We start from the raw sequence: 27,675 nt of genomic DNA, 5'->3' as shown, positions 1-27,675 counted from the left end.
GGCAGGGATACCTTCCACTAGACCAGGCTGCTGCAAGCCATGTCCAACCTGACCTTGGACACTTCCAGGGATGGGGCAGCCACTCTGGGCAACCTGTGCCAGGGCCTCAGCACCCTCTGAGTCACAAATTATCTCATCTCATCCAAACCTATCCTCCTTTGGCTTGATGCCACTCCCCCTCATCCTGTCACTACATGCCCTTGTGAAAGGTCCCTCTCCAGCCTTCTTGTAAGCCCCCTTTAGGTACTGGAATCCTTAAGGTTGGAAAAGCCCTCCATGATGATCAAGTCCAACCACTGAATGACTGAGGGATGAAACTGGGCCCTTCCACAGAACTTCTGTGTCTTTTGTCCCCCACCAGAAAGCAAAGAGCAGCATGGCTGAGGTGCCACAGGTCTGCACCCCACTATTTTCAGCCCCTGGCGAGTCCAAATTAGCTCAGACCTTCTCAGGGCAGGAGAAGGGGCTACACACAACAGCAGGATCAGGATCAGGCTGAGAAGAGGCTTTCACACACATCCAGGCTTGCCCAAGTCTTCCTTTGGGTGACTTAGCTGGAGCCCAAGATCTGAACAAGATGCTCTGCACTTCAAACACTCCTTAGATCTAAACCACTATTTATTTGAATGAATAAATAAATACAAAAATAGGAAATTCTGAATACAAAATCGGCTTCTTCAAAAACCCAGAAACTCCCAAAGCTTTCCATTAACATATATTTTTGATACAGTAAAAAACTGTGCACTTGCACCAGTTAGAAGGTAAAAGACAGGCTTGAATGTAGTAATTTTTGCAGAATAGCAGAAATAAGCACATTTAACACCAAGCAGAAATAAGCCTGCCAACATGCTGTTGGACTTTTAAACAGGACAGAAGGGAAAATGAATGGTGAATGGTTTTGTTAATTTAAAAGCCATCCTGTTTAACCAAACATCCCCTCACGCAGTGTGTCAGTAAGAATTGGCTGCCAAACCTTGTGGCTTGGCTCTCCAGGTATGCACAAAACCCAGTTCCACTCTCCCCGACTGGGATACATCAGGTTCTGCCCTACTAAAGTCAGGGAAATTACCACTGAGGTCTAGAAACACAAATGAGAGCAGGAGAGCAGCTGTGCCCTCAAACATGGACGTGTGCGTGGCAAGGCACAAGTGAGCCCTGGCCTGATTCATTTCTGTGTCACTTGGGCTGCATGTTGTTGCTGTGCCATGAAAACTCCCACCATGCCAGCAGCACTGGCTCCTACCCTGTGTTAGGAGTGGGTAATTAGTACTGATCCCTGGTGAATGCCAGAGCATGATGGGTTTTGCTGATTTATCCCTTGCCTTTGCCCATAAATAAGCCAACGGTGGGACAGCGTCACACATCTGCTGGGCAGGACGCCTCTGTCCCCAAAACTTCTAATTTAAACAGAGAGAAGCTTTACAGGGTTTTTATATACAAAGGAATTCAATAGTGGAAGTGAAGCCCCACTCTTTCAGAGAAGGAATGTGTGGCAGGCTTGTGGGAAGGGGCCAGGCTCAGCTGACAAAGGCAGCGATGGCCATGACCTTGAGCCCCGACTCGAGCCCGTAGGCCGAGAGCAGCACCGCGTTGAGGAGCACGTCTGCCCACAGCACGTAGGTCTGCCACAGCAGCAGGTACACGCACAGCACCACGCTGCCCACCGTGAGCCCCAGGCTCAGCCCCAGCGGGGCCTCTGCTTCTGTCAGGTTACCCTTGAAACCTGCAAGGAAACAGAAACCAGAGGTCCGATTTGTTCTGACAAGAGCTCAAGCTGTAACTCGAGAAGATTTCTGCTCAAAAAAGGCCCTGGACCTTGCTCTTACCGAGTCCTAAAAAAGCTCAAAATACATTGAAATACCAGCCTAAATCAAGGCTCTGCCAGCAAACAACAAACCCAACACCAAAGACAATCCATTTCGAAACAGGAAAATGAACCAAGGTTAATCTAAACAAGAGAGCCACCAGCTCATCAGTTGATAGTCACAGCCAGGGCACCTCTTCTTACCACAGAGAATCACTTCTGAAGCTGCACCGTTCTGAGCACTCATCTTCAACCTCCCTGAGCCCCCAGCCCCGCACTCACACATGGTGACCTTGGTGCACTCCAGGAGTCCAATCCTCATTTTCAAGTCTTATTCCCTGCTAATCTATTCCTGTTTCAAATGACTGTCATTGTGGAGAAGCTGTCCTTCTCTCTTCCTTGCAGCTTATTTCCAAGCTCAGCTCAGTAGATTTTGGTGTTTAACTACATTAGAGTTGAAACCTGCTTCTTTATTCATGGATCGGGCTCCAAGCAAATACGCAGAGAGCTTTAAGGCAGCAGAACAAATCCACCCCTAAAGACACTCAGATTGATTCAAGAGCCTCACCGTGCATAGATGTCTTGGGAATATTGAGCAGATTTTAATGGTGATTTGGGTTTTTTAAAAATTGGACTTGAAGAAGTTTTAGCATGCTCTGGACAGGGTCAGGAGGCCCTTCCTGCCCTTCCATCTTAGTGACAGGAAGGTGTTGGTGGTGCTTGCAGGTGTCCTCAGGAGTGAAAGGAAAGGTGTAGGGGTCTCCAAATATCTGCTCAACTAACAGACTCCATTTCCAAATGATTCATGTTTACAGATTACAATCCAGGTGCACTGATAACATGACCTACCCAAGTACAATCGAAGCACTTCCAGAATGGCCAAAAGGAAAAGCACAGCAAGATCAGGAGCCAAAAAATCATCTGGATAACTGAAAACTTGACCTGGAGAATAAACCAGAGTAAATAAAGCAGGAAAACACAGCAGGACAAAGCCCAGCTGTGCATCGGCACGGCCTGCTCTGCGGAAAATACCTACGACTTACTTTTGAAAATGATCATTGCAAGAGTTGCCAGGAAGTAGAAGATGTAATAAATCCCATTTACATAAAGCAGGATCTGTAAGGGAAGTGATGACAGCTGAGAACTGTTGTTAAGGATTTCTCATAGTGATGAGGTGGGATCTATTCCATAAAATCACCATTTCCCAGTAACCCCAAAATATACTGCACTCTCTCTCCATACTGAATGGTTCAGCTATGCCTGGCCTATGGGGAGGGTTCAGGAAGGAACTTGAGGCTGCAAACACCACAGGCTGGGATAAAAGCTTGCTGTTTCAGGCTTGGCTTTAGTTCCTTTTTAAAGGAATTTTATTTGGTCTGTAGTGGGGCACCCATTAGCCTGAGGAAGTGGGGGGGATGCATATGTACATTGCCCCAGACTACTTCTACTGACCTCTTAGTCAGCCTTAAGGAAGTTGACAGAGAGTTGGCACACTCCATCAACCTTGTGTTTGGAGGTGGCTCTGTGCAGCAGCCAGGCCTTGTTCGTCCCCACAGCATGGAAAAGCTGTCCTCCATACCTGTCTGAGCTCAGCTTTGAGATGCAAATTCCTAAGAAACAGCCTTAATTCACTCCCCTCTTTCCCCCAGCCCGTTTCAAATCCTACAAATATCTCCAAGCAGGGTCAGCCCAGGCATCTTTTACAGGAACTGCCCATCCCGTTTCTAAACCCACCCACGCACCATGGATGGATTCCAGTTCCCAGAGCAGCTCATTTTATTAACACAGAACCAGGTTTTGGGGTTTTTCCAGTTGAAGGAAGGTGGAGCAAAAAATTACTAGATAGGTTCTAAGCATGGAAATCTCCAGAGCCAAGGGTGTCTCCTCCTAGGAAGTTACTTGGATCTTGGCAGGAGTAAAGGTGGGGTGACTTACCGTAAGAGAGGAGGAAGTTACTACTGAGAGCTGCTTTTACTACCTCTTGTCAGCTGTGTCAGCTGTCTGTGAGCTGTGATGCCGGGGGTGTGTCCAGCAGTCCATATATGCAATTTTTAGCCTCCTTTCCTAAGAAAATGAGTTAAGTCATGACTGCAGGGGGGCTAAAGGGGTTTCTGCAGGAGCAGGAGCCCATCAGGGCCAAATCCCAGCTAAACCTGCACAAAACATCTTCCCTTGGAAGCAATGGGGTTGTGCTTCCTGTGGATGACGCTGATGGAAAGCTCAGGAGCACAGCCCCAGCACTGTGCAGAGCTACTGGGGAGAAGATAGGAATCCACTTGAGGCAGCCTTCTTGAGGATTCCCGCATGCAGGGAGCAGTGGTACAGAAAGGATACAATCTCTGATGTTCTTCCTTTGCATGGAGAAGGAGAAAATAAAGAGAAGAAAATAAGTCTAAATCCTGAAACATTCTAACAATGGTATCTAAATGCTGGGAGGAATCTCTTTTTTCACCTTCCAGGAACATTTATTGTTTTCCAGATAGTGGAGCTCAGGTTCCAAAAATAACCTTTTCACCTAGATGAAGCCTAAAACAATTTGGGGGAAATCCCTACTGGGAAAAGCCACTTTCAGTGAGGAACTTTAGGCTCTTTCTAAGCCTGAAGGAGTGCACAGGCATTACCCAGAACTTGTTCATCCTGTCCTTTCCCAGCAGATGACACTTCATCCCCTCTAACTATGCAGGAAGGAGGTGAACATGGGAACCAGAAGGGACCATTTGCTTGTAAATTGTGAGAAAGTTTGTGGAGAACACAGAGCTCCAGGGTTCCTCTAAATACCATCCCTCCAAATGTCATCTGTCCAAACCAGTCCAACCCTTCACAAAGTCATTCCACGTCCAACCTCAGTGTGTTCTGACTGCCCACAGGAATCAAACCAAGTATTTCCAATGACCCAACCAACACATTTCACTTTCTTATTATTTTCTGAAAAAATCACATAAAATTGCCATGCAACATGACAGCACCGACCTACTGGAGCACCTCTTGAGTTCCTCATTAATATTCTCAGCCTCTCTGAGACACAGTTGGGATTTCTGTTCCAGGGAGAGTAAAACCTGTGAAAGGCCATTTCATCTGTCTGCTCAGGGACAGCTCATCATTGTCACGCCGCCATCCTCATCCCCGGATTCCTGAAGTCAATGTCCTCTTCACCTCAGATTTTTATGCACTTAGGCCCAAATTAATTCCCCCTAACTCCAGGCAGCTAATTAAGGTGTCCAGTTTGGGAACACAGTGGAAACAGGCACATGATTTTAGGTGATTAACGTGTCCATGACCTGAAATGTCTCCTGGACCTGATCCTCTCCTCTCAGCTCTCTGTACTGGGACTGGGGGCTCCAAAACTCATCCTGTTACTTAGGAGTGACACGACAAGGGAGAATGGCTCTGATAATGGAAGAAATCCTTCCCTGTGAGGGTGGGCAGGCCCTGGCACAGGGTGCCCAGAGAAGCTGTGGCTGCCCCTGGATCCCTGGCAGTGCCCAAGGCCAGGCTGGACAGAGCTTGGAGCAGCCTGGGACAGTGGAAGGTGTCCCTGGCCCTGGCAGGGGGTGGCACTGGACGGGCTTTAAGGTCTCTTCCAACCCAAACCATTCCAGGATTCCACGTTCATTCAATATCCAAAAGTGCAGCTACACCACTGATGCTGAATTGTATGATGGTTGGAGTCATACAATTCCCATAGGCAACTCTGAGTGAATTCCCTCAGGGCAGTTCCCCAGCTTTGTATCTGAACTCTCCTTAATCCTTTCCCAGGAGAGGGCAGTGAGCCTCCTGCAGCCGCTCCAGGCTGGGATGGCAGCCACTGTTCCTGAGGATGTGCTGCCTCCCCCAGAGCGACCGGGACATTCAGGGATAAACCCTGAAACCCCACAGCACACCCGGGAGAGGGACTCTGGAGTCAAGAGGGATTATTAAACCACCTGAGTATATCATTTCAGTGCTTCACCCAACAAAATCTTACGTATTATGGTTATTTATCCAGGCTGATGCTGATTTTAGAGTGAGTGACATTGACAATGGGGATTTGAGGTGGAGCATGGCCCATTTTCTAACAAAATGGCTTCATTTTTAACATAAAACTGTATTAAAGGCAGCAGCTGTGGTGAACATCACCCAGAGCACCTCACTGCACACTTGGGATTACAATTTTTTTTTTTACGAATTCGGCAAAAATTTTCTAAACCACCCATATCTACTCAGGGCAGAAACTTACATTTTTGGGAAAAAACTTTGACCTCTGTGAAAGATTTGGAAATTAATGATTTTGACCACACTAAGGATGAATTTTTTCCCCTCTGGATCCCAGCAGTTCCTAATTTGAAGCAAAAATGTGGATTTTTATGCGGCGTCTCTCGGTCTCAGGAAAGCGTCCTTCCCGGGGTCAAGGTGCCTCCTCAGCCCGCACATGCGCCAAGGCTCTGCTCACGCGCCACCGGGATCTGCCTCAGCGTGTCGGGGCTGTCGCGATATGCCACCGGGGCTGGGCTCGACCTCGGCCCCGCCTCGCTCTAGTCATGTCCCCTGCAAGAGGGGGACATGACCTCTAGCACGGTGGGAGATAGCCCTCCCCGGTGCCCCGGAAAGGGCTGTCGTGCCGCTGTCGCGCCGCTATCGCGACACCGCTCACCTCGGCTCGGCACCGCCATCTTGGCACCCCGCCCCGCCCGCCGGTCCTCCGCCGTCCCGGCAGGCCGCGCGCGGCCGCTCGCCCCGCCCAACCCGCCTTCGGGCGCGATCGGAGCGTTCGGCCCGGTTCGGTCTCTTTCGGGCGGATTCGGGCGCTGCCCGTTCGGGCGTCTCCGTTCGGGCCGGCGATCGGAGCTCGGGTGCGATCGGAGAGGACTCGGCACACATCGGCGCTCCTCGCTACCGCCTTCGGCAGAGCTCGGAAACGGCTCGAGCGCGCTCGGGACTCTTCGCCTCGCCGGGCCGCACCGCTCGGGAACTCGGCCGCGCTCGGGCGGGCTCGGGTCTCACCCGATCCGTCAGGTACCGCTTCGGGCCGCGCCGCGCGGACTCGGCCGCGCCCCATTGGCCAGCCGGCAGGGAGCGCGCGCGCCGGCCGCCTTCGCAAGGGGCCCGAGCGGCTCGGGCCGCTTCGGGCCTCATCGGAAGTCGGTCGGAAGGCCCCGAACCGGCTCGTCAGCGTTCGGGCAGACTCGGCGCCGCTCGGCTCGCCGGCCCCCCCCCACCCGCCCGCAGGGCCCCCCTCAGGCGCGCCCGGGGGGGGCGGCGGGGCGGGCTCGGCCACCGCCGGCCCTGCGCATGGAGCACAGCGACGGCGACCCGGCCGCCGGACAGCTCGGCTTGCCTGCGGGACCCGGGCAGCAGCAGGAGCCACCGCAGGCAGCGGAGGGGGAGGCGGAGCCCGAGGAGGAGGAGGAGGCGGTAACGGTGATGGCGGCAGACGCCGAGCACATCGAGATGGGAGCACCGCCAATGCCAAGCGCCGACGAGGCCGCCGCCGCCGCTGCCTTCGCAGGTCAGGGCGGGCAGCGCTCCCTCAGCCCGCCCGGGGCTCCCCCAGCCCGGCCTCCTGCCCCCACACAGCCCCCGGGGCTCGGGCTGGGACGACAGCGAGCTCCCTCAGGGAGCGCTCCCACCCCCTCACCGAATCCCACACTCCGCCCCTTCACACACAGTAAAGGGCGGGAGCCGCCCCGTGCACCTGAGCCACACGGCCCCGGGGCCCGGGTCACGCAGGGTGGTGCAGCCCAACTGCGGTGCCGCAGAGCCCAGAGAGCCCGGCGCCCGCCCGGGTGTCTCCGGAGTTATTCTTTCACCCTCACCCCACGTGAAAACCCAGAGGTTCGAGCCAGTCCAAGCGCTGAACACCACAGAAACGCTGGACTGTAAATTTGGGCAGTTCTTAACTGGACGGAGCGCACAGGTCATGGCACCATTGGAATTAATACGTGACAGAGGCAGTCAGTTAGTTGTTCAATTTATCCTGATGTTTGCCCGTCGCCCCTGTTTAAATAAAAGCACCGCAGCTCGGAGTATCCCTAGTATAGGTGCAATACTTATTTTTCCCTTAGTTCATCACATGCTGATAGTGACTGCCCTGGTTTCAAGGAGGTTAAAGCCTGTTGAACTCAGAGATGAATAAAAATTAGAATGATTGTGTTCATAACAAAGGTGCCATGAAAAATAAAATTAATTTCGAGTAGGAAGGAAGAAGGAACTTTTTTGTTGTTGTTCAGCTGTTCATCGGGCTCTCTGCATGCAGTAGAACATTAAATTAACCCTGTTTTACATTCCAGAAGTCACCACAGTGACAGTAGCCAACGTGGGGGCCTCTGCAGACAATGTTTTCACCACATCTGTGGCCAATGCAGCTTCAATTTCAGGACATGTGTTGGTAAGTCCGTCCTTTCATTTGAGGGCCTTGACAAAGTTTCTCAGGTAAATGAAAAGCTGTAGTAAGGTCGAAGACTTGTTTTCATTGTAACATCCAGGCTTTAAGCCACAAACTCATTAGCTGGGGGACATACAGGGGTTTTATTCTTAGCTTTTTCACCTTTCCACCCCCGCGTACTCATTTTGTAACAGAACTGATGGCCTGGAACATGAAATCTTTGAATTTGCTTGTCCGAACACTCAAAAATTGACCTAATAACTGCCATACTGATTGGAACTTTGGGTTTCTGTGGGTTATTGAAATCTATTTGTGTTGAAGTATTTTAATCAATTTAAACTCTTTATTTCTTCTGTAGTCTGGGAGAACAGCCCTCCAAATTGGTGACAGCTTGAACCCTGAAAAAGCCACTCTGATAGTGGTGCACACGGATGGCAGCATCGTCGAAACCACCGGGATCAAGGGGCCTTCGGCACCTCTCACACCAGGTATAAGACAGTCTGCTTGTGGTGGGTCACTCTCCCAGAGGGATGGGTTCTTCTCCCCCCTAATTGTCTTTCTAGAATCTAAAAATATGTGCATAATATTATAACGATAGTTTGCCCTCTCTTAAAACCATAAAGTTGTTCAGATTGGAAAAGACCTTTAAGATACCAAGTCTTCACACAGTATTTTGTGTTTTTCTTGGGAGTACAAGAATGCTTATTATTTTTTAAAATTTTTTCCTGTCAGAAATGTGTTTAATTTCCTCATTCTTTGCCCTAATCCTGGCAAAGAAGCTGCTTGAAAAACCTTGCCTTGCTACTGGGCTTTCTACACCCATCCCACCCCCAAGGGCACACGAATCATTTTAACATGGGTAATAAAAATCCTAGTGTCCCAGTTCTGCACGTGTTCTTTCCAAGGCTCCTGGACCACATTTTCATGTCCATTCAGGTCACTGGCTGATACTTCAGTGTCTCTATTGGTGAGGTTTTGTTCAGGGCTGCCTGGCAGTTTCCTTGCTGCCCACAAGATGGCACAGCAAACCTTCAGTGCTCTAAAACTGCCCACAGGATGTGCTCTGGGAAGGAGAATCTCCAGCCAGCTCCTTACGCCGTGGCTTACAGGTGGTGTAAGGATCAGGTCACAATCTCAGCATGAATTCCCTATTAGAGCCTGTTTCCTCAGGTCCTCTTTGCTTAATTACCAGCCCTTCTCGGATCGTTCAGGCTGCTCCGTTGTGGCAGGGGGGGTTCCAGCTGCTCCAGTCAACCCCTTGGCATATCACCCAGCCGAGCATGGGATGGAACAGCCACTCTGCCTTTTGGTTGCTGTCACCTTTCTTTTCTCTTTTCTCCAAGGACCACAGTCTCCTCCTACCCCTTTGACAGCCGTCCAGGGGAAAAGCGGAACCAAGTACAACTGGGACCCGTCTGTGTATGAGAACGAGCTCCCGGTGCGGTGTCGGAATATCAGTGGCATTCTGTACAAGAACAGGCTCGGCTCAGGTAACTGCCACCCAGGCTGAGGAGTGGCACAGCTCCTTCTGTACTCTTCTTTTAATCAGGCTACTCTTAAGGGCTGATCATGAGAGGAAAAAAGCCAAGAGAATTTCCAAGCCAGCCCAGTTCCTTTTGATATTATTGTTTCCTTTTGTTTTGCTTTTTCTTCAGAGGCTTTTTAACTTTTTCTTAAGCCTGCAAATATCCAGGCTGCCATGCAGTGTGTCTCCTCAGCAACAGGCCGACTCCTCTTAATTTTTGTCTCATGAGTAGACTTGTGTTTCTGCAAAGCTCTGAAGAATCCCTGCTGGAATGCGAATAGAGAGTTTGTCTCTTCACGGGGCTCCTGAGCTCCTCCTCTTGTCTTTTATCCCTGTGGGGAAGCTGGGGAAGCAGCAGCAGAAATTGCCAGCCAGCTTGGCTGCCCAGTGCAGTGCTTGCTTCATGGACAGAAAGTTTTCTTCAACACAAAAAAGATCAGAAATTTAAGTGCAAATTGAGGAAAGACTTAAATTTGTGGTGTTTATCCAATAAAGACTTCTCTTTCATGTGGAGGAGTAATTTTTATAGCCTTTTGAGGCCCAGAGTTGGAGCTCTGACCATGCCCAGTCGTTGTCACAGCCATGATAATAAATGGACATAGTTATCTCAGAGCAATGGGAAGCAGCCAATGGGCAGATTTGGTGGTTCTCACAGATTAACTGCTATTTTGTCCAGCAATTTCCATATTTTCTTCTTCAGGGAAGTGGCAAAATTATCCTTAACCAGGACTAACAGCGTGTTGTGGTGCTTTACTTCAGGAGGCCGTGGCAGGTGCATTAAGCAAGGGGACAACTGGTACAGCCCCACGGAGTTTGAAGCCATGGCAGGGCGAGCCAGCAGCAAGGACTGGAAGAGGAGCATCCGCTATGCCGGGCGGCCCCTGCAGTGCCTTATCCACGTAAGGTTAAGTTTGCTCCCTCCTTTCTGCAGGAAGGGGCAGCTGGCGCCAGGTGCTGATGGCGCAGGAGCAGCGCTCGCTTTGGTTGAGAGTCAGTGACGTAGGGAATTGTTTTCAGTGTGTCTCAAATAGCACACTGGGAATCCTGCTTATACTGGAAAGAGTTTCTGCAGGGTGAAGCCCAGCCTTGAGCTGTGCCACAGGAACTGAGCTCTCACCCATGATACTGTAATTCAGTAACCTGATCTCCTTCCGTGTCTTTGCCTGACACATATTCTTCACTTTCACCATCCATTATTTGGGTCCTTTATTTGAGTCTCCTGGAGAACTTGGCATTGCCACTAGGCTGACAGTTTCTGTTTGGGCAGAAATCAAGTTTCAAATTCATATTTCCTGGCATTTGGGTGTGGAAAAGGTTTGGTTTTCCTTTGCTCTCCTCTGACCCTCTCACCCCATTGCTCTGGTGTGGTGAACTGGCCTCTCTGTTACTGTACAGCATCCAGGAGGGAATGGGTACCACTATGGGAGCCATCCACATTTTTTAGCAGGATCAAGGTGTGCTCTGGGTGATTTTGGTGACTCTCATGCTGAACTGGTCACTTCTGATTCCAGGATGGGATTTTAAATCCCCACGCTGCCTCGTGTACTTGTGCCGCTTGCTGTGATGACATGACACTGGTGAGTGGGGGGCTTTACATCCATTACTTTAGGAACTAATTATTTTTGTTGGAAAAACTAACCGGTCAAGCTGCCGCAGCCCTTGGGCGAGCAGGTAATGGGTGTCCTGGGAATTGAGTGCCCTGACACGTGAGTGTCTCTGCCCCACGGAGAAAGGAGATAAGGAACTGCTGGCATTATTGTAGAACAGCCTCAGTAAAACTGGATCATACTGCTTTTTTCTTATTTTCTTTCTCCTAATTAATATATCTATGCAAAATGCCTTTTGGGGATGTCAATGCTATTTGTGATTTTTCACTCAAATTTCACAATGTTTTGATTTGGAAAAATATTTTTGTAAAGAAGTAACATCATAATCTTATGACAGATCAATATTATCATATTAAAACTGCTTAGTTGATTTGGGGTTTGGTTTTTTTGTTTCAAAAGTGAGGTTTAAGTCCTGAAAGCAGAAGACTTTAGCTTGAGCTGGTGCTTTGCCTTTCTTTTCTGCTAAGAACTGACTCATGTGCTTGTTTCCTAGCCTGGAACTTCTTCCTCTCTTCTCCTCCCTCCTTTTCTCTTTTCTTTCCACCATTTTGGCCAGCAGCTGATTATCTGCCCAGTTCTACTCCTTAAATAATAGTGGGAAGAGGTTGAATTTGTGCCTCTTCAAATGGAGGGAGCCGGGTTTAACTTTTTTTTTTTCCAAAGTTCTTTTTGTTTGGAAAACTTTCAGGTGTTTTGGTCAATTGTTGCAAACCACACATCATCCATGGGGATCCGTGCTGCTGTTCCTGGAAAGATGAGAGTAAACCCAAAGTCTTCAAAGAGGTGCCTCAGCTAATGCCTTCTCCTTTTTTCTTTTCATTTTCTTTCCGGTGTTGTTCTGCCCAGAGCGGCCCTATACGACTCTTTGTGCCATATAAAAGGCGGAAAAAAGAAAATGAAATACCTGCAACTCCAGTGAAGAAGAATTGCTCCAAAAACATCACTCTGCTTCCAGCCACTGCTGCAACTACGTGTAGGTTCTTTTCTCCTGGTAAAAATTGCTCCCTTTCTTTGGAGAGTTGCCCCACTAGGTGTTTTATGTCTGTTAGTGGCTCCTTGGAACTGTCCAACTGAGAAAAATGTCCTTTTTTTGGTCACATTTTTTTCATTGGATGGTTTTATTGGCTCAGTGTCACTTCCTATTTTACAGAAAGTAGCAGTGTTGCCACATCTGGACACAAGTTGAATGGGAAAAAGTGCAGCTCTAGACTTCCAGGAAACTCAGGCTTAAGCATCATGACATGCTTGTGCAGTGAACAGTAGGTTTCATATTTTGTGCTGAGAGAGGTTTGGATTATGTCCTATGCCTGGAAGTGTTCAAGGCCAGGATGGACGGGGCTTGGAGCAACCTGGCTTAGTAGAAGATGCCCCTGCCCATGGCAGGGTGGTGGAAAGAGATGACCTTAAGGTCCCTTTGAAGCCCAAGCATTCCAGGATTGTATGGTTATAGTCTATGATTATATTGCCCCCTGTACTAGCTCTCAGTGGGGGGAGAACTACGGAGTCCTGGCCTGGATCCATAGTGGATTTCAGGTAGATTTTTCACAAATAACAATTGGGAAATTTCCTGCTGGAATTAGATTTTGGGGAAGGCTGGCTCTTCTCTGCTCTGCAGAAATCCCCATTCCATCCCCTGAGCTTCTTTGTGTCCCTTAGAAACTGGAGCAAGGTTTTTGCTATTCCTTGCAATACGTAGAAAAAACATCTGGAAGCAGCTGGAACGAAACCCCCAGCCTGAAAGTTGTTAATGAAGGAGGCAGAAGGTGATGCTTTGATCTGCACATCCCTCTCCAACATTCAGCACGCACTTTGTTACTTACTGGTTTGATTGGCAAACCATCTGTGTGAGAACAGGAATTAATTTGCAAGCTGATCCAGCTCACACATCCCCCGTCACATCCATGTGTCCTCCTGCTCTTGGCACACTGGCATCATTTGGACAGTAACAGTACAAAGTGAGTTGAGGAGGAAGCAACAGAAATGTAAAAAAATAACAAAACCCGTAAGATTAGATCATCAGCAGCAGTAGGAGGAGAAACACGCAAGGATTCTGCAGAGGCAGAAACCCAGTGGCTTTGGGTTTTTTAGGCCCCAGATAGGTTTAATCTGTATTGGTTTGTTCTGTGAGGTGCTGTGAGGCTGCTCGTTCTCTTATGCTGGCACTGGGAGAGGGACCTTCTTGTTTTGGTGGCCACATATTTCACCAGCCAGGAATTTGTAGCTACCGTATTTTAAAATTTAATTTTTGTGTGCCACAGAATCAGCCCATCACCAATTAATGGTGCCAGTTAAATAATCCTCTCTAAAAAGGGTTTTAAACATTCTGAAGCCACTGAGGTGTAATTATCCAGAAGGATTTTGTGCCCTGTTCCTTGCATTGGCCAAGCACATTCTATCACTTTGTGTAGGTAAACAGCTAAAACTGTTCTGGAATGTCATGGAATTAGCAGTAGTCCACAGGTTGTTATGTTGATTTAAGTAGCAACAATCATTCTTGCTAAAATTGTCATAAAGCAGCCACAAATTGATGGGGTATGTGACATCACTGAACCTTTATGGGAGGTGCTAAGTTATGGTTCGTAAAATAACTGAAAAGGTGGTGATTTGGGAGGTGTTAGGTTGTAAATTAATGTTTTGGCCTCGTGCCCCCAGAGCCTTGGAAGGACAGTAGAGCCTTCAGAAGCCCTTTGGGGCTTTTATTCCTGTTTCCAACCGCACTGGTCACAGGCGTGATCCAAACTGGGTTATCCCAGGCTGGTGGTCTGTGAGTACCCTGAGCTTGGATGGTGCAGCACAGGGATATCAACAGCTGGACGGGTGTGTCCTCCATGCTGAGTGTTAATTATGAACGTGCTTTAATGTTTTCAGTCACCGTGACTCCCTCTGGACAGATCACAACCTCCGGGGCACTGACCTTCGACCGGGCGTCCACCGTGGAGGCCACGGCCATCATCTCGGAGAGCCCGGCACAGGGGGATGTTTTCACTGGAGCCGCTGGTAAGAGCTGAGGCGTCTCCCAGACAGCCATGGGGAGGAGGAAAAGAGGGTTGGATGCCCACTGCTGGAGGAAGGAACATTTTGAATGCAACACAAAGGATTTATTTCTCAAGGGAGCCACTCCGTAAGGCACTGTCCTTCCTGTGGAGTCATTTCAGCAGCTTGAAATCCTAGCAGTTGCACCAAAGGAGAAACTTTGCCCAGGTGTGGCAGCTGCTAGTGTTCACCTCTGCTGAGTTCCTGGGATTTATGTTCATCTCTGTAATTTATTTTTCTTTACTCCTCATTTAACCTAAAATACTACCAAAAAAAAAAAAAATCCCATACTAGGTGAGGGTTGAAACTGAGTGAAAAATGCCAGAAAAAATCAAACAAAATATAAATGCATGACATACATTTCAGTTCTCTCAATCTGAGTCATGCTTTGGGTTGTGAGCTCTCCTGGGGGAATGATCCTGCTCCGAGAACCGGAGTTTGGAGCCCTGTGATGATCGTGGATATGATCGTGGATATTTCAATGTGTGGGAGGGAACCAAGGAACCTGTGGCTCTAAACGTGAAAGCAGAGCATGGTGGAGCCAGAACCAGGCTTCCTTGCTTGCTGACTGTGAGAGATCATGCTGCTGTTTCGCATTTCCAACCCTTGGGAATTACCACAGAGTGAGGAACTTGTATAAAATGTAAAGAAATGGGGGTGAAAGCAGCATAAGAACCACCTGCGAGGTGTGTTAGTGATTCCCATGGCCCTTGTTCTCCTGCAGTTCAGGACACCAACGTCCAGCAGCCTTGCCGAGTGTCTCATCCAGAGCCTCACTATCCCAGTTACCAGGACAACTGCCAGATCTCACCTTTCCCTGAGGCTGCACTGCCAACATCTCATCCGAAAATCGGTATGTTTGCTCTCACTGTGCTTGAATTTCTTCACATCTTTCTCAGCAAAGGGCAGATTAGGGCAGAAAATTAAACTTTGCTCTATTTTGCTTGTGAGTTTTACAGTTACTAAGATTTGGACAAGCATGTTTCCACTCTGTGGGAAGTTTGTCACTCTTTATTGGGAACTTTGATTTGTTGGTTCTGCCGGAGGCAGCTGCTGTGATTCTGCATCGTGAGTCATCTTGCATTCCCTGCCTTCCCTAAAGTTCTTGCTTCCGGGCTTTTGTCCTCTTTGGGCTCTGTGGCTGAACATTTATTTAGTGTTTGGTCTGAGGAGAATGAACCCCTTTAAAATCATGTCATAGAAGCTTTTCTAGACATCCTCACATGGCTTTATGACTCCAGTGGTGCGTGCTGGAGGTACTTCTGGGCAGGTTTGGTGTCAGTTTTCAATCCCCTCTGTATGACCTTTATTTATTTATTTATTTGGACCAGCACAGGATGTTCCTGGTCTCCAGAGTCAGATCTTCTTGTGTTAAGACTTAGTCAGATCTTGATGTTACTAATTAAACATTGATTATTTTTTCCCCGGTGAATACTTTCGCTTGCCTGAGGTGCTTGTGCCAAAATGAGGAATCGGAAGTAATTCCTGTTTGATATGTTATCAAATGGCATGCAGGGATAAATATTGTGCTGGAAATGGAGAGTGGGAAAGGCTCTTGTGCAAACAGACACTGATAAAAAAGACCGGTTTATCTCATACTCATATCTAAGTGCAAATAGTTCCACGCTACTTGTGTGCAAATTCATTAAAATTACTGTTTTAATTAAGGACATTTTGAGGTAAGAAGTCTGCACAGCCCTGAGCCTGATAGTACCTTCTTTTTACTGGTAAAGAATTCAGTGAGGAATGTCGAGGTCAGTGTTGGTAGATGTGAATGTCTTGGACTGAGTTTTATGGCAGATGGTATTTATTGCATTTTGGAAAAGTAAAGCCAGATAACATTTCTTCCCGGAATGTTACCTAAGCTGAGCTGACACTGTGTATGGTGGAGTTCCTGGGTCTGCATTTAATTTCCTCATAGCTTGATCTCCCAGTGTACATGCACATCTAATATGAAAAGTAGCTGCTTCAGTGACACAGCAACTGCTGGGTTATTAAAGGGCTTCCCAACCCATGGTTTTGGGAAGTGCATGTTTGGAATACGCTCACTTGGAGGTAATGGTGACTGTTTGGGGTTAAGTCCAGTGTCTGGCCAGGGTTATGTAAAGGTCAGAATTCAGGAAGCACAGATGTGGATCAGTGCCTGAGTTTTGTGGTTCGCAACATGAGAACTGACATCTTGGTAGGAACATCAGGATGTTTCTGTAAAGTATTGGGTCACTGAGTGACTTACTCTAACCTTACCTAGCCATGGCTGAAGGAAATGTTGTTGGCGGTGGTGGAGGAGTTCCTGGGAATGCCGCTTTCACAGTGGCATCATGGTGCTTCTCCACAATATTGCTGGGAGGTGTTAACTGTTCCCAGAGCATCCAGGTCAGGAGGAGTTCTTGTCCTGTGGTTTGAGAGTGCCCATGGGCTTGTTCTGCACAGACCTGCACTTGATGTTGCAGAAGGAATGATCTGTTTAGCAAAAACTTTCCTGGATTGGAAATTTTGCAAACGATGTTTTAAGAAAGAAATCAACACAGAAAAAAACCAAAACCCAACTCCCCCCCACCCCCCCTTTATGGAAATGAAATGCCCTGACTGTCTGTATATTCTCTTTTGTTCCTGATGTCCAGTGTTGACCTCTCTGCCTGCCCTGGCGGTGCCCCCCACGACGCCCACCAAAGCCATGTCGCCGTCGGTGGTGAATGGGCTGGAGGTGACGGAGCAGCGGAGCTGGCTCTACCTGGAGGAGATGGTCAATTCCCTGCTCAGCACAGCACAGCAGCTGAAGACTCTGATTGAGCAGGCCAAGCAGGCCAGCTCCTCCTTCCGCGAGGCCGCTGTCACACAGGCCAAGATCCAGGCTGATGTGGAGAGGAAAGAGGTAACTGTGCCACAGGGGCTGAGGGGGCTCAGCCATGGGCACCTTTGGGGCTGAATTGGTGAGCAGAGCAATTCCCGGCTGAAGCAGTGGTCTTGGAAATTGTTTCTCCAAGCCTTGAGAGCAGTGTTAGTGAGAGAGATCTTCCCAAGTTATTTGTATCATGGGGAAAGGAATAGAGTGCTCTGGGATTCCAGGAGCTGTGGGCAGCAGGCTGGTTGTACAGACTGTTTGGTGTCACGATCCTGAGCTCTTCCATCAGCTGTCCATAAATTTATGGGATGTGGGCACTGGGTCCTGGTCTGAGAAAGCTGATGAGTGTTCAGCAGTGCAGTGGCTGCTGTCAGGTGAGCCTGTTGGAGGCTTTCGATGGGATATATGGAACAGCTTATCCCAGAGTGTATGGGGAAGTGTTCTGTCCCAGTGTAAAAGAGGGAGTCAGGGAGGAGTCGTCTTGACAGACTTCTCCGACAAAAATAAAGTACAAATGCGACAATATTATATCTGAGAACCGTTTCTTCATAAAGAAGGGTAAGTGTCCTACCGAAGTGGGATGGAAAAGAGAGCAGAGAGGGGAAAAGAGAGATGGAGAAAGAAACAGAAGACAGGGACAGCGTTACCACAAGAACCCCGGCGCTCTGTCAGGGTCAGCTCAGCAGGCGGAGCGTGCGAGTTGCAATCCGCAGCGAGCCCCCGCGGCGTTCGTTCAGTGGTTCAGGGCACGATCTTCAAGCGGCGGCAGCAGGAGCAGCAGCAGCGGCAGCAGCAGCGGCAGCGGCAGCAGCGGCAGCAGCAGCGGCGGCAGCGGCAGCGGCAGCGGCAGCGGCAGCAGCGGCAGCAGCAGCAGCAGCGTGCCTCCGGCGTCGGCTCAAGCTGCCTTGCGCGGCTCTTGTGAGCGGCTGGCGGCGGCCGCAGGCTGCGACTGCGGGCTCGGCTGGGTGCGGGCGGCGGCCACAGGCCGGTCGCTACGGGCTAGTGCTGCGGCGGGCCGGTGCGGCGGGCGGCGCAGGAGCCGCGGCGGAGGTGGCTGGCTGCGGCGGCAGCCGCTCGGTCGGGGAGGCGGCGGAGCGCGAGGTCGCCACGGCAACGAGCTGGTTCGCGGAAACGGTGAAGCAGGGCAAAGCAGGTATGGGCAGGGAAGCAGGACCACAGGAAAGAAAAGGCATGGGGAGGGAAAGAAGGGCCAGGCTGACCCTCCGAGCGAGCCCCTGAGCCCTCCAAGAAAGCCCAAGCTCCCCGGTGTGTCGCAGTTAGCTGCTTTTATGTGCTAAGGCTTCTCTCACAGCCCGATTTCCCGGGCATTTTTTCGCGGGCATCCGGGCATTTGCCCTACGGGCGGGTGCGGGGGCTGTTCACAGCCCCATCGTGGAAACCTTCTCTGCCCTGATGGGCTGCCAGGCGAAGCTGCCCCTTGAACAGGGTTGCCAGAACGTGTCCAGCCCCTGTAGGAATCTTTCACCTCATGTGTAGCATATGTTGAGGCATAAGTAAAAATCAGACAGATCCCTCTCAGGAAGATGAGCAGTAACGTTTAGAGGTGTCTTGCTGATAACTGTGCAAGCAAAGCTGATCTCACAGGAGTCCTGTGGTAGGACTGGCAGGCTGCCTGGCCTCACAGGAGCCCTGGCTGGTTCCCATATTCTCTCTCTTGTGGACAGGGATTACCCACAACGACTGCCCTCTTCTCGCTGCTTTTCTTCTCTGTAACTGATGCACAGTACAGATCTTGGATCCTTCTGACCACCAGCTCATGTATGCACCCAAGTATGGCTCCATACTGAATGTGCTCTCCCTCTCCCACAGATCCACAGCTGCCTCTTTGATATTCTTTGCCACGTGGGCTCTGCTAAACTCTCCCATACGCTGCATCCTTGATGTGCAGGTGTGTGATATGTTGGGAGTGTAATCCTTCCCTGCCTTCCTCCTGCAGAACAGGTGCCAGTGCTGCTGGCCAGGTTTGGGCTGGCTGCTGCTGGAAAGCTGCACAGAGTGTGGGACACTGAAACATTGGAAGCTTTGGCACAGTTCAGAGATAAACATCTGCTTTCATTTAACTTCACTCTGCTCTTTTTCCAGTCTGTGTGCATCTTCCCTTGTGTTTATCCTCACAGTGGTTTCTGGAATGGTTGTTCAATCCCTTCTCCACACCCTCTGATCCAAAGCCAGCTCTCTTTGATGTTCTTCTAGTTACTTCTTGTCCTGGGAATGGGAGTTAAAATCCCTCCTGTGTATGGATTAAAGCTGACTTGACATGGGAAGGATGAGCACGTGATTGTTTCCAGAGAAAACCCCTTTCCCAGGATCTACTGCATCCCCAGTTACAGCACTTGTGTCTCATCATTCTGTGTGTAATGGGGTCTGCACACTTGTGCATTTTGGTAGAACTGTGTGCTCATGGTGGTATTTTTTATCATCCAGACAATTCTGAGCTGTGCTGGCTCCTGGAACCATCTGGGCAGTATCACAGGTAGCTATCTCTGAATTAATTCCTGCTTGTGAATTCCATATTTGGACAAAACTCTGTGTTCCTGGATACAGGGAAGCAATTACACTAGAGGTCAAAGAATTGGCTCACTGCTTTTGTGTTGGTCAAAGGGCCTTTCCCAAATTCCTTGTGGTTTGTAACATGAGTCTCTTTCCTACTCTGTGTGTGTGATCCCATGGCTTTTTGGGCAGTTAAGGTGTATGAGAGACAGATTGGGGGGGGGTCTTCCTGCCCTTAAGGTGGGGGATTTTTTCTGAACCAGTTTAATACAAAGGAAACTGGTGCTTTATCACCACTTTGTGTTTGTTCCACTGACAGACCTTCCGAGGGTGAGCAAACAGGGGGCACCTTTCCTGGTGGCGTCGTTGTGTCAGAGCTGCAGAGCAAGGCTGGACCACAGATGAGATGATAACAGAGACGCAGACTCAGCTCTTCCTGGAGGAGTGACTTAGTACAGAGCAGGATTGTAGAGACCTGATAGAAACAGGCTGGTTCCCAAGTGGATACACAAACTTAGGTGCCTTGTTGTATGTTACACATCACTCACTATAATGTGTTTCGGTATGATATTTATTATCTGATGTGCTTTGGAGTCATTAAATATCACAAATGAGCTGTCCTGCTCCCATAAAGCAGCAGTTTGGTTGCCTTAGCTTTAAATAGCAGGAGCTGTGCTCTGTACTGGGCTGTGTTGGTGCTTGTGGGACTCACGCAGCTCAGAAGTGTGTCTGACATGAGGGTTTTGCACTCTGCCTCCCTACTCATAGGATCTCAGCCCTGTGCCAGGGGCTGGGGACATCCTTATCCCTTCTGAAGGAACTGTTCCAAGTGCTGGAGCTAAAGGCTTCACCAGCAGGGAGGTGTTTTAGCACATAATTTAGTGTTTTGGCAGTTCTGACATGCACTCAGTTGCTCTCTTTGCACTTCCTAATTTCTGTAAATTTGTTCAAGGGTCATGGTTTGTTGGGCAAATTTCAAGACTGAGGACCTCCTTCAAATTTTATTTCCATCTTTCCCACAAGTCATTTTGATGCCCCTGGGTAAGTCCTTGGCCTCACTGTGCCTCAGATGAAAATAACCCTTCCCAGACAGCTCGTGCGCAAGTTTGCAAAGTGTTAGGATTCTCTGAGTAAGGTTACATTTGTGTTACTTAGAAGTCCTGGGGAACGACATCCTGAAAGAAAAGCAAACCATGAGCCCTCCAGCACCATGTTATATGTATGAACTTCCAAAATGTGTCATGATATTGCAAGAAATTGAAATGTTGAGATATTTACAAGGTTTTTCCGAATTGCGGCATTTTATGTGGGATTAGTTAAATACAACTGCTTTGGTGGAATCTCGTGTGGCTGTTAAGAAAACAGTTCTTGAGTATCATTAGTAATTATAATTAGGTTGTAGCTGAGTATCTGATCCTTAGGTTAGTATGTCCATGTTGGATTTACTGCATTTTTTGGTAAAGGAAAGACATTTAGGAATTCAGGGTGAGTGGGGTAACAAAGATTCAGTGTCTCTTGCAATGGATATTTGACATTTGCAGATCAGGCCCAAAATGAAGAGTTTAAGGACAGGACTGACATGTGTTGGTGTGCTTGGGCAGTGTAATTTTTTTGAGTGTGCATTAATCCATTGTTTATATCAGATAAACTTTAGGATGGGGAGATTACACATGCTCACCAAATTCTGTGCCAGCATTGCTGGGGGATAATAAAGATATTCAGGAGCTGTGTTAAATGGATTTTCTGTATAAATTGAAGAGAATCAGTGTTGAAATCTGACAAGTGTTTTAATTGGAATATCCCTCTGTAAAGCAGGGATACTTCCGGAGCCCTGCTCATTTGAAAGCAAGGTGGAAAATTAAATCAGCAAACAGCTGGGGCATCTGAATGCTTTTTTAGAAGGATTAAACCAATTCAGGACTGGAGAGTATGAAATTAATTTAAAAAGGGTTGGACAGTTAAGAAATATGTCTCTGGTCAGCAAACAGTGCCTTGTGTACTCCAAACTAGCAAGCGATACTCTTGGGAATTGGAGGTTCTGGGTTTTGTGGAGCTGTTTTTGTGAGAGATCTGAATGTGTCTGGCTCGTTCCTCTCTCTTGTCACACCTTTTCCTTCTCCATGGTTGGTGCATGGCTGGAATTGCCATGTCAAATAGGCCAGAACCAAATCACACCCCTGGCAGGCCACAGCAAGAAGTTTCCCTGCCTCCGCCTCCATCTGCCTGGATTTTTTTAACTTAATTTCTGTCATGGTTATATAAAGGTTTTGAAGGTTGTGGTTTCACAGGAGAATAAATACTGTGCTCTCAGGTCATACACTTGTAAATTAAGCCTTTTATCTCCTTATGGGTTGAGTGAACTCCTGGATGAACCTGCTTGGCCTGGAGGATGGGGTTCAACTTTTTTCAGAGTTTTTAACTGTTCCAAATACGTTTAAGACAGGGTTAGCACATAATTAATTTGTGATTGTGTTTGGGTGTTGTTGGTTTGGGACTCCTGTCCCCCACTGTTGAGTGTATTGCTGCTACAACAGGTACAGCAGCACCTGGTTGGGCTTGAGCTGATGTGAAGTGACTCTGCCAGGCAGCCAAAGCGGGCCCAAAGCAGGCTGTGAACATCACCTCCAGAGAAGTGATGGAGTCACAACTTGTTCTACAGCCCTCTCACTCTTCTGTTGCAAGGAGGAGTAATGGTTATGGTTAGTGCTGTTCCTAAAGTCTTAGGTGTGTTGATTTTGTCTGGGTATTTTTCCCCCTAATCCCATCTGTTGGGCTGCGCCTTCTCTCCAGACTCCTTTGCCTCTTAGTGGATTAGGATCACTGGACTTGACCCAAAATTTGTCCCCGGAATGTGCCACTTGTCCCTGTTACCTTGGCATTTTCCTCATGTTTCCTGTGCCAATTTCCCAGTTCCCATGTGGGGGGGGGTTGCAGTTAAACCCCCCATTTTAAGGACAAGTTTGTGGCTGGATGGAGTGGGAAGCTGGGCTTGGAGGACATGCTGTACTGAGCTGGCAGTTTGCCACCTCAGGCAACCTGCTCCTTGCCCTGTCTCCGCATCAGGTGACAGTGTCCCTCTCCTAGAAGGGAGGAGTGAGGGGCCGCCCTGTCCTCTTGCAACTGCAGTGTGGGGCTGGGCAGACACAGCTCAGCGTGGGGAGCCTCCATCCCAGCGCCCTTTCCAGCCCCTCACGTCATGCTCTGGCTGGGAAATGACACGTCTGGTGTGTTTTCCTTGCAGCAATACCAGAGCCAGTTATTCCAACAAACAGAGGATGTGGACGGGAAGACAGAAATCATCATCAAGGTAGGCTGGGGATGTCTGGTGTTGTGAAGAGCCTTTTGGTCTTTGTCTCAGTCCATTTAAAGACACAGAGGTTTTGTCATTGCTATGGAATCCTGTGCTCTGTGTCTGGCCTTCTGGCAAGGGATCTGAGCCCTTCCTAGTAGGGCCAGTGCTCCAAGCAGTGTCTCCCGTTTCCCACGCAGTTTTCTATGCTCCTTCAGTGTCACCTGGCCAGGTTCATCAGTCTCCCTCACCTCTGAGTGGTGGTGCTGCAGCTCTGGTGGGTGGCTGTCACAGAGCTGCGACAGGAAGAGAACTCGCTTCCTTTCTGTCCTGTCAGCTGGTTTTCATAACTCCACGATTTCCTCTGGCTTTTGGAATGAGAGTTAGTTCTGGACCCATGACTGAAGCCCTTAGAGCTGTGTTGCTCAGTTCTCTTTCAGATCTTCAGGTACAACCATGCCCCGTGTATTTTCCACATTTTCCAGTAGCTGTACAGGTTACAAACAGCCCCAGTCAAGTGTCCCCTCAGGGCAGGCTTTGCAAGTCCCAAATCACAGCTTTAAGCCATTTTTGGTGTCCCAAATCCCCAGCTGCACATCAGGAGCACAAGCACAGTTCAGTCTCACCAGCTGTTCACTTCAGGTACATGGAAAGGTGTGAGAAGGGGTGTTAATCAGAGCACTGATTTTTGGGGTGGTTGTGCTCAAAGAGAGAAGGAGCCTGGAGGAACTCAAGAGCCCACGATACTTTTCACAGCCCAGCAACGCTTCCTGTCACTGCTGCTGACGTGCTAATGAATTGTCAGGAGTTTAATGAGCTGGAAGTGGAATGCTCTGTGAAGTGCTTATTTTGGTGGCAGTTCAATGCTGTTTCCACCTAAATATACAGGTTATGTTAATTGATGTCACCAAGATAAGATGAAAGCGATAGACACAAAAACATCCCTTAAAAAGCAGGTGTGATTTTTCACCTGTGTATCCTATCTTGCCTTGCTTTTGGATTTAAATCCTTGGTCCTGTTAGAGCCTTCTTAATTTGACTCCTGTTTCCCTCTTGGTACACTCCTTACATAGTCATAACTGGGAAAGGACCAAGGAACATAGGAGCAGATCCCTTTTTCCTCTCTAAAACCAGGGGAAAATTACCTGAAGGTCCCATCTGTATTCCCAGTCTGTTGTCCTTCCTCAGTCTCTCTCTCTCAGACATACACGGGCTTATGAACCCAACAAAAGCACCAATGAAATCTGCCTTTAAACCTTTAAATTTGGGATAAACTCAGAGCTTGTCTGTCAACAGCCTGTGCACAGCCTGACATGTCTGGTTGGGATACACCCGACTCCTGCAGTTACCTGGCTGATGGATACCTGACCTATCTGGAGGGAGGTTTGCCTGGGGTGGTGGAGATGGATTTCTGTGACCACTCAGTGTCCACCCACAGTTTTGGAGAGCTTCCTTCCCAACAGAAAGGAAAACAGAGGTGCATTCCATTTTCCAAAGTGATCCCTGCTAAAAGAGCAAGGAGAGTGGGTCTCTGAGGGTGTATCCAGAGGCTGCTGGGCCTGTTTGTTGTGGGTTGGTGTGCTGAGGGTATTTTGGAAAACGGGAGCTTTTCCCACTGCTCTGGCATTCCAGCCGGTCACAGCACCTCTGTTGCACCTCGGTGACGCCCCTGGTTTGTCTCTGTGTGACATGTCCCTTTCCATCCCTTCCCACAGCAATCCTGCGTCAACTGCGGTCGGGAGGCCACCAACGAGTGCACAGGATGCCACAAAGTCAACTACTGCTCCACGTTCTGCCAGCGGAAGGTATCAGCCTGCTTGTGACTTGGGATTCAGTTCCCTGGACAGGGCTGCGTGACCTTGGGGACAGCCAGGCAGCTCAGGCTGTCACCTGATGGGTGTCAGCACGGAGGTAGAAACGGGCAGCACAGCCATTCAGTCAGAGCAGAACCTTGTGTGGGTCAGGCATTCCAAACCCACGCTGCCAGTGCGATCACCAGCAAGGCTGTAGTGATGGGGCAGGTCTGCAAGTCAGGACAGGGTTAAAAGGGTAGAGAAGGTCCCCAGATTTGTGGACACCTTCCCAAAGGTGATGCAAAAAATCCGAGCAACAGCAGAAATGAAGCATGGACACCTCTCTGGGAACTGTGGGGAGCTGGGAGCACTTTTACAGCCCCTTCCTGCTGCGTCCTGGTGAGCTGCTTCCTTCCTTCCCTACTGCTCCTACCATGGTACCGAGGACATAGTTCTCCTTTCCATTATTTGTGATGGCTGCAGGTGATACAGTGGGACAGACTCTACAATTGTGAACTTGGGAGGTGGGAACGGGTGTGAAGTACAGTGGAGGAAGCTGCTGTGTGTCATGTTTCAGACCAGTCCCTTACAGTGAGCCTTGGCCCCTGCTTGCAGAGGATGGCCAGTCACAGCTCTGCTGGGTGGTTCAGCTGAGTCAGCTGTCCTGAATTTAGTCAGTTACAGGAGGAATCTCTTCTCCTAGCTGAACTAAGATCCTGGCACAGCACTGTCCTTCAGGAGCGCTGAGTGTCATGAGCTGCCCTCCAGGAGAGGCTTTAAGTCAAGGTTCTGACTCAGTAAATTTTCCACCTGGCACTGGTATCCTGGACTTCGGTTTGTGTGGAGATGGCAGCATTCTGCTTAGTCCGATTCCACCTCTTATACTAATCCAATGCGTGGCTCCTTTGCCCTCCATCACTGGTCTGGTTCGTGGAGAGAAGGTGCTTCTCACACAGTGAGGGCCCTTCTCCAAGGGTCTGTTCTGCTCACAGCCTTTCCCTCTGCTCTCCCCTGGCAGGACTGGAAGGACCACCAGCACATCTGTGGCCAGTCAGCCACGGTGACGGTGCAAGGGGATGAGGTGCACGTCCCAGACAATGTCATGGAGAAGGTCACCGTGTGAGGGTTCTACCTCTGCAGCTCGTGGACACACGGGGCCGGCTGGATCGGCGACCGGCAGGAACGGTCTCTCCTGTGCCAACAGCACTCTCCTCACTAGCAGACTCATTTTTCATTGACTTTTTGATACTGTGACAGCATTTGTCTACTCCCAATCCCCTTCCAAAGCTTTGGATAATACAGACTGTGAAAACTTCATTTGGAACCCTTTCTCTTCCGTCCCAGCCCTGACTGGCTTTGGGAGGCTTTGCCTTTGCCTGACTGGATCCTCCACCATGTGGATTACAGCAGTCTCCTCATCTCTCTTGAGATGGATCTAAAGCAGGTGCTGCAAGATCTGCCAGTGCTTCCTCCTGCCAGGGCCTCCCTACCTCTTGTTAGAGAAATGAATCTTTGTTTGGTTTATTTAATTGCCTTGACAAAGTCAGTACAAGTTCTTAGTTTGGCATTGAAAGGATTTTTGTTTTCCTTGTGTTCCGTCTGTGCTGGGCAAATTTGGAACACACTGGAGCGTCTCCAGTTAAATATAGTTGAAAAATAACATGTTGTTAAATAAAATGCGGTGAAAGCATGAGTGTGCCCAGCAGTTCCCTTTAGTTCCCAGGGTAGCACTTTGGGGTACAGGTAACTGCACAGGTGGGTGCACCAACAGGTACACGTATGTCTGTACTCCCTGTCTACTTGGGAGGTGTTTTCTCCACAGGGAAGCACAGCCTTATTCCATGGCGTGCCTGGAATGTCACTCATAGCATCCAGCTGACCAGAATCAGATGGGATCAAGCCCAAGGTGAGCACATGTGGACATGGAGCTGTCCTGTCCCTGACTAGGAGCTGCTAATGAGAGATGTGCTGACCAATGAGGGAGTTACTTGCCTTGTTCACTGCAAACATGTCTCCCATGGAGGGAGGTGACGGGGCTCCCGCAGTCGGTGGCAGGTGGTGAGTGTCGCTTCCTGGCTGTTTCCTGGGAAAAGTTATTCCTCGTAACGCAGAGCTGAGCAGGCCTGGGGGGCAGCACTGTGGTGCCATTGAGGGTGAGGAGCTGGTGGCCACAGCGTGCGGCTCCTCCAGAAGGAGCTGTGCTTCCAGTGAAAGCCAAGCAGGAACTGAGGCAGGATGGGAACAGAAATTATCTGTGATACTCCTGGGAAGGAAACAACAGGCAACTCCTTCCATCCCTATAGCAAAATGCTCACTCCTGCTTCCCAAAGTAATACTTGAGCGTTGGCAATGGTTTCTGCTCACAGTTAAATGCTGATTGCCTGTTGTCTAGAACGTGGAGACAGTTAATTGAGAAGACAGTCTTAATTGAGCCCACAGTAACGCAGCTCATTTACAAGGTTTCTTGCATCCCGCGTTCGGATGCAGCAAAGACACCTCCAAAACAGCACCTCTGGAGTGCTAAAGCTGCACTTCCAGCGTCAAATGCAGCTTCTGGTTGGAAATTATTCCTGTTGCTTCACTCCCCAGAGCCATCCCTGTCCAGCCTGGCTGGTGTGAGCAGTGGGGCTCTGCCTGGATTCAGGACGAGCACAGCTCCACGGACAGGTGAGCTGGGCACTGGGCACTAGTTTGCCAGGCCTCCTGCTTGTGTAGGTGACTGGGCAGCAGCTGAGTCCCCCACCGTCCACTACCAGTAGCTTCTGGCCAGGTATAGCCAAGCCTAAGTCACTGAATTCTGGCTTTACTGCACCTTTTAAGAGGAAAAAATCTGTAAGGGTGTTGGGCAACTTCCCTGAATGACAGAACAGTAGATGTGACTCAGCTGTCATTAGAGCTCTCGGGGACCTGA

The 27,675-nt window shown here is 49.2% G+C and overlaps 2 protein-coding genes across 8 annotated transcripts; one reads left to right on the top strand and one right to left on the bottom strand.

Annotated features, from left to right (window-relative positions):
* Positions 1–600: 600 nt before the first annotated feature.
* Positions 601–6,839, bottom strand: TMEM80 (transmembrane protein 80). The gene is given in 7 exon segments (XM_042021294.1): positions 601–1,723; positions 2,654–2,746; positions 2,848–2,941; positions 4,139–4,155; positions 6,435–6,465; positions 6,467–6,523; positions 6,525–6,839. Coding segments are annotated over 7 exon segments (813 nt in total). The 3' UTR covers positions 601–1,517.
* On the top strand, positions 6,712–26,457 carry DEAF1 (DEAF1 transcription factor). 7 transcript variants are annotated; one of them, XR_006014900.1, is made up of 15 exons: positions 7,028–7,289; positions 8,071–8,168; positions 8,524–8,653; positions 9,509–9,655; positions 10,450–10,589; positions 11,202–11,267; positions 12,144–12,270; positions 14,166–14,294; positions 15,055–15,183; positions 16,952–17,202; positions 19,003–19,081; positions 19,618–19,666; positions 20,003–22,382; positions 22,925–22,990; positions 24,687–24,702. XR_006014900.1 is itself a non-coding variant. In XM_042021292.1 (13 exons), the coding sequence occupies exons 5-13, from the start codon at positions 10,512–10,514 to the stop codon at positions 25,885–25,887; spliced, it is 1,041 nt and encodes a 346-aa protein (XP_041877226.1). In that variant the 5' UTR covers positions 6,712–6,796; positions 8,071–8,168; positions 8,524–8,653; positions 9,509–9,655; positions 10,450–10,511; the 3' UTR covers positions 25,888–26,457. The 7 variants fall into 7 exon arrangements, 3 of the variants coding, with proteins under 3 accessions (XP_041877226.1, XP_041877224.1, XP_041877225.1); XR_006014901.1 differs by lacking the exon at positions 19,618–19,666; XM_042021292.1 differs by lacking the exons at positions 7,028–7,289; positions 19,003–19,081; positions 19,618–19,666; positions 20,003–22,382 and adding exons at positions 6,712–6,796; positions 25,783–26,457 and having other exon boundaries at positions 24,687–24,776.
* Positions 26,458–27,675: the final 1,218 nt, after the last annotated feature.

Source organism: Corvus kubaryi, unplaced genomic scaffold, assembly GCF_017639235.1.
Source record: "Corvus kubaryi isolate FWS band 111438036 unplaced genomic scaffold, C.kubaryi_AGA036_p1.0 37130, whole genome shotgun sequence".
Lineage (NCBI taxonomy): Eukaryota > Metazoa > Chordata > Aves > Passeriformes > Corvidae > Corvus > Corvus kubaryi.
Note: the sequence above shows the minus strand (reverse complement) of the source record. Positions and strands in the feature narration are given on the sequence as shown.

Bases quoted from the DNA above. Each gene is read 5' to 3' on its own strand.
- DEAF1 (XM_042021290.1), top strand. From the start codon at position 7,073: ATGGAGCACAGCGACGGCGACCCGGCCGCCGGACAGCTCGGCTTGCCT. The intron at 10,590-11,201 runs GTAAGGTTAAGT...TTCTGATTCCAG, and splicing joins CCCTGCAGTGCCTTATCCAC to GATGGGATTTTAAATCCCCA. The intron at 17,203-22,924 runs GTAACTGTGCCA...TTTTCCTTGCAG, and splicing joins CTGATGTGGAGAGGAAAGAG to CAATACCAGAGCCAGTTATT.